This window comes from Erpetoichthys calabaricus, chromosome 1 (genome assembly GCF_900747795.2).
Source record: "Erpetoichthys calabaricus chromosome 1, fErpCal1.3, whole genome shotgun sequence".
Taxonomy (NCBI): domain Eukaryota; kingdom Metazoa; phylum Chordata; class Cladistia; order Polypteriformes; family Polypteridae; genus Erpetoichthys; species Erpetoichthys calabaricus.
The window spans coordinates 320,980,847-320,986,846 of NC_041394.2; the positions used below are offsets into that span (position 1 = coordinate 320,980,847).

At 37.7% G+C, this 6,000-nt stretch overlaps 1 protein-coding gene across 1 annotated transcript in view; it reads left to right on the forward strand.

Moving 5' to 3' along the window:
- Nucleotides 1-5,182, forward strand: part of LOC114664278 (uromodulin-like) — a 29,698-nt gene extending 24,516 nt beyond the window's left edge. The window contains exons 4-5 of the mRNA XM_028818321.2: nt 2,001-2,145; nt 4,707-5,182. Of these exons, the coding sequence (XP_028674154.2) occupies nt 2,001-2,145; nt 4,707-4,819 (258 nt within the window). The 3' untranslated portion in view covers nt 4,820-5,182. The remainder of the gene's footprint in view (nt 1-2,000; nt 2,146-4,706) is intronic.
- Nucleotides 5,183-6,000: the final 818 nt, after the last annotated feature.

The window sequence follows — 6,000 nt, forward strand, 5'->3', positions numbered from 1 at the left end:
TCAAGTACCTCATAGTCTTTGAAAAGGCATAATGAAGGCATTACCTAATGACAGACCCCTTAGCTGAGACGTGTTGTCTTTACTGAGGGATTGCTAAAGTGCTGCTTCGCTTTTCCAGCAGCCGTACTACCTGAGACAACACAGCTGTGAGCCGCACTTAAAGCAGGATGCTGGAAATTACAAGAAGCAGCGTCTAACTCTCCTCATCTAAATGAACAGCTGCCTATTTAGCTGCACTTTCCTGTGAAAGAGCCTACTGTGCATACTGATAGTTACATTTAGTGACACCTGCTAAGCGTGCCAGATATACAGCTTGAGACAGCATGGCTGGGACACGTAGTTGGGTTGCTAGCAATTACAGCCGGCTGCTGACTGAAACGCCCCACAATAACTGAGCTTACTTTGTGTACATTTGGTGACATGTGCACATAAAAGCACCAAATGATTAAAACTGTTGAGAGTCTTTAGTGTGCAATACTTGTCCTCCCCATTAGTGATAGTTGTGGGTTCAGATCTCACTACAGACACTGTTTGACCCTGAGCAAGTCACTTGAACTGCCTGTGCTCCAATTGGAAAACCAAAAGAAACATAACCAATTGTATCATAAATGTTGTAAGTCGCCTTGGACAAAGGTGTCAGCCAAATAAGTAAATGTGACTGCTGCTTCATGGCACGGAGATGCCTGTTCAGTTTCCAAGGGAAGGACCTTTTGTGTACAGTATGCATTTCTTCCCATATTTACCTGAATTTCCATCAGTAGATGTACTGTCCTTATGTGTATATGGGTCTTTCAGTGTGCGTACCCTGTAACTGAGTGGTGCTCCCTGCAGAGCTATGTGGTACCCTGTGCGCCTTTGTACAGCATAGCCTGCAGTGCTCTGGAACCCTGACTGACAGTTAGCAGGTGTAGTAAATGGTTTAGATAGTGATTTTTAATAGTTCATTATCACCTCATATTCAACCAAATAACTAGATGCTTAGTCAAGATCTTCTTGTACAGTGGCCAGAGAATGAGGATTTGTTTTAATTGCTAAAATCTCTTGCCTTTTTGCCCAGGTAAATGAGGCACTAACCCTATATTTCCACTGTATATCCATACCTTCACTGACCCAATTCAAAGAAATGGTTGCTCTTACAACTGCAATGATTTTGTTATTTTATTATGGGAGTAATGACTGAAGTTCAAGAGATGAAAACGCTGTGATAGATGTGTGGAGTGAACAAATTATTATATATTTATAGGTCATTACTGTTGTGTGTACAAAGTACAGTGAAATTGGGACAATTATATGATGGGAGAATCTATCGACTTGGGCTGGACATGTAAGGATAAAAAAAAGAAAACAGTGTGCTAAAGAGAGGGCATTAGAGATGGTGTTGCCAGATAAAGGAACAAGAGGGAAATCAAAAACCAGAAACAACGATGTATCAGTAAATGATGTATTAATATTGGGTGTAAATAGACTATGGTCAGAAATAAAATATGGAAAAGACAGATACACCTCCATTGTGGCCACTTCGAATAAGGGAAAAGCCACTGGGAAAGAGAAAGAAGAGGCAATGAATGTTAGTTGGGCATGCACCAAAATGACATTGAAAATAAATTTGATTTTAAGCACATTCAAGCTAATACTGAATCTATGAGAGCCAAGTACTAATAAGTCACCTTCGGTTAACTGCCAAGGTGACTCTGCACTCATACGGTGTTGGGTAAGAAGTGAGAAACTGACAGTGCCCTTGAGTCTTCGGAGTTGTCTCGGAGTTCAATTTGAAAAATACATTGCAAATCATTTTTTCGCCACATTATAGTGGCACATAAGACAATGCAACACCTCAGAAATATATACAATTTAGTGCACAGCATTCATTATTTTTAATTTTATCCTATCTTGACTGATGTGCCAGCCTCAATGAATCAAGGTTTTTGGCAAGGGATGTGGCCACAGATACTTCTCTGTCAGAATATGCCAATGTTTCAATCTGATATCTTTGGATTTAGGAGTGTGTTAAACGTGAAAACAAAAGGAAAAGGGAGTCTCACAAAGGAATGTTTCAGCAAGTAAACACCATTCTTTCAGTGGGGCCCATCATTGTTCCAGATCAAGAGCATGCTACAGATGAATCCAAGACATGGATTTCTTTTTGTAAGTATATATGACTTGTAATTACACTGGGAAGCATTTCTATGCTTTGCATATGTTGTTATTTTTGACAAATGTAACGTGCAGGTTTTTAGAATACTGTACAATTGTGTACATATTTCTTTTTACAAGTGTAGCACAGGAAGATGAAGGTACTTGCTTACGGGCCTTATGGGATAGCATAATGTTTAGCTGAAAAAATAGGCTTGGTGGATTGAATGGTCTCATTTGTCAAACTTTTTATGTTCTAAGTCAGGAGCAGAAGTGAACAGGAAGCCTTATGGTTCAAATTCCTGTGCCCTAACCACTATAGCATTCTAGCTTTCTACTGGGTAAGGTGACACATGGTTAGCCAAATTGTATTTCTTTTCAAAGTGCTATGCATAGCTGAGATTATGAAAGGCATCTTGTATAATAAAGTGTTTTGAGATACAGTTCATTGAAAAGCATACTTCAAAAAATGACTGATTGGTTTGCAGAATGACAGTGCCCTTAATGAGATAAGTTATAAAAAGAGTGATTGATGTGAAATGTTTTATAAACATGCTTATTAAGCACTTTTTGAAAGTGTGCACCATGAAGGTCATAGCATAAAATAATGATGGTAAGTGCTTTACAGTGGTTTTAAATATGATTGGCACCATATTATATAAACTGCCAAGTCAGATGTTTTCTTTCTTTATAGTCATTCTGGTGCTTATTTGAGAGGGGTTTGTTATTTATCATAATAATATTGTTTTATTTATTGAGCATCTGATAAAAGCCAAATTTCCCCTTGGTGACAAATAAGGATAAGTCAATCTATTTATTTTGCTTTCAAATTACGTTGCACGCTTTTACATAGTGTTCATCATCAAACATCAATCTGTCCACTGTTTATTCAAATTGTTTTTGAGTCTACATATATTTTGAAATTCTGCTAGAGTATTAAGGACTACTGGTAAAGATATTTCTGGGTCTGATATATACAGTACCATATCATCTGTATATAGTGATATTTAGGGTGGAGTGGTGGCTCTGAGGCTAAGGATCTGCGCTGGTATCCTGAAGGTTGCCGGTTCGAATCCCCGTCACTGCCAAATGAGATCCTACTCTGCTGGGCCCTTGAGCAAGACCCTTAACCTGCAATTGCTCCAGGGGCGCTGTACAATGGCTGACCCTGCACTCTGACCCCAAGGGGTATGCGAAAACTAACAAATTTCTAATACGAGAAATCGTATAAGACGAAATAAAGAACAAAAAAAAAAAAAAAAATTTTCAGTTAAGTCATTTTCTGATAATCCTTTTCTCCAATGCACATCGAAAGTGAATGGCCAATGGCGATTGCAAAAAGAAATGTTAATGGAGAGCACCCTTGTCAAGTACCATGTTGTAGTTTGAAGTAATTTGAGGTCATGTTGTTCATATAGACAGAGGCTTCTGGACTGGTATAAAGAAATGTTATCCATGCACATATATTTCGGCCAAACCTATATTTGTGTAATGTGGTGAATAGGTAGTCCCATTCGACTCTGTCAAAGCATTTTTCGATGTCCAAAGATAGTAAGATCTCTGCTGTGTTACATTTTATGGGAGAGCATACTGTATTATATTAAACAGATGCCGAAGGTCAGAAGCCAAGTGTCTGCCTTTAATAAATCTGGTTTGGTCTTACAGAAGGAAGCATTTTCGCAATCCTTCTTGCTAAAACCATGGAGAGTATCTTAACATTATTATTCAGAAGTGAAACTGGTCTGTATGATGCACATTGTAATAAGTCCTTATTTTTTTTGGGAAGCCGATAAATTAATGCTTGGCGAAATGTTTAAGGAAGAATTTTGTTGTCTTTAGCTTCTATAAATATTGCTAATAATAGAGGAGCTAACTTAGTTGAAAATGTTTTGTAAAGTTCCACTGGGTCGTCATTAAGGCCTGCTACTTTCCCACTTTGGAGTTAGCTTTTAGCATCCAGTAGTTCTGAGAGTGTTAGAGGTTTATCCGGTGCCTCTGCACTAAGAATATCACTGTGGTATTTGTATTGCATCAAAAACTCCTTTGATTGTGTCTCATCTTCCTTTAAACTGAGTGGAACATAAGGACTTATAGTACTCTCTAATGTTTGGGTTATATTTTAATGGTCAATTTTTATTCCATCTGTGTTAGCAATTTCTGCTTTTGCATTGCAAATGTCCTGCTTGTGGATTTATTTAGCTAAGATCTTATTAGCCTTCTCTCCATGTTCATGATAATGATGTTGCTATTTAAGGATTAGTTGTTCCATTTCTTTTGTTGTTAAGAGGTTGAATTCTGATTGTAGAGCCTGTCTTTACCTCATTTGCAGATCTGCCGTATTCTTGATCTATTCTGCAAATTTCAATGATTTAACTCTGACGCCTTCTTTGTCTCCAGTTTATTTTTATGGGAAAGATATTAAATAATCTGACCTCTTATAAATGCTTTCAGAGTTTCCCAGAGTATTCCTGCATAAACCTCTGATGATGCAATTGTCTCTAAAAAATAATCAATATATTTTTTCAAAAATCTTATTTTTCATCTTTTTCTTTCTCTTTTCCCTTTTTTTATAGGGGCGCAGTATGAAAACGTGCTGGCCTTTGTTGCAATTGTGGCTGGTATTCTCCTTTCAATAATTTTAGGCATAATATTATTGAAAGCCATTATACGCTCAAAAGAGAGGTGACCTGTGAGAGGTGTGCTTTATCAAAACCACCTTTCGCTTATAATGGACATTTATAAACTTTAATATTTGTAAGTGTTCTCTGGGGTGACTTTTCTAAGTAAAGAAAATATGAAACCCCCCTACTCAAGTCTGATCATTTTAGATGCTGGCTACCATTGCTTAGTAAAATACCATTTATATTATATAGTGTCTTTATATATTCCCATGGTATTATAATATAACTCTTTCCATTTATTGCTTAAAATGGGAGCAAAGAAACGGTCAGGGTCACACATTGTTTAAAGTGCCCAGTGGTTTAAAGCCAGGGCCTTGTCTACAAATCACACATTTTTCTAATGTATATTAGTACAATAAAAAATAAACAGCACATTAGCAAAGCTTGTGAGAAAAACTGTTTTTCAATTATGGTACACAATTTGTGTTGGGATGCACAAACCAGTGTGCTTCTTCGTGCCGGTCCAAAGCCAGGATAAATGGGGAGGGTTATGTCAGGAAGGGCATCCAATGTAAAATTTTGCCATATCAATATGTGGACAGCAATACAGATTTCCATACTGAATTGGTTGAGGCCCGGGTTAATAACAGCTGCCACCAGTACTGTTAGCGATCAGGGTGCTGCCGGAAATTGGGCTACTGTTAGCCAAAGAAGGGGAAGAAGAGGGAGGAGACATGCCCAGAAGCAGGAGGAAAGTGGAACTGAATGTAGAAACTTTGAATGCTGGCAGTATGACTGATAAAGGGAATTAACTGATGTGATGGAGAGAAGGAAAGTTGATATATTGTGCATGCAAGAGACTAAATGGAAGGGGAGATGAGGAGGTGATGGGTAGGTATAGTGTCAAAGAGAAGAATGAAGAAGATCAGATGATAGTGGAGTTTGTGAAAAGGATGGACAAGGCTGTGGTGAATACATATTTTAAGAAGAGGGAGGAACGTAGGGTGACATACAGTCATGGCCAAAAGTTTTGAGAATGACACAAATATTGGTTTTCACAAAGTTTCCTGCTTCAGTGTTTTTAGATCTTTTTGTCAAATATTTCTATGGTATACTGAAGTATAATCACAAGCATTTCATAAGTTTCAAAGGATTTTATTGACAATTACATTAAGTTTATGCAAACAGTCAATATTTGCAATGTTGGCCCTCTTTTTCAAGACCTCTGCAATTCGTCCTGGCATGT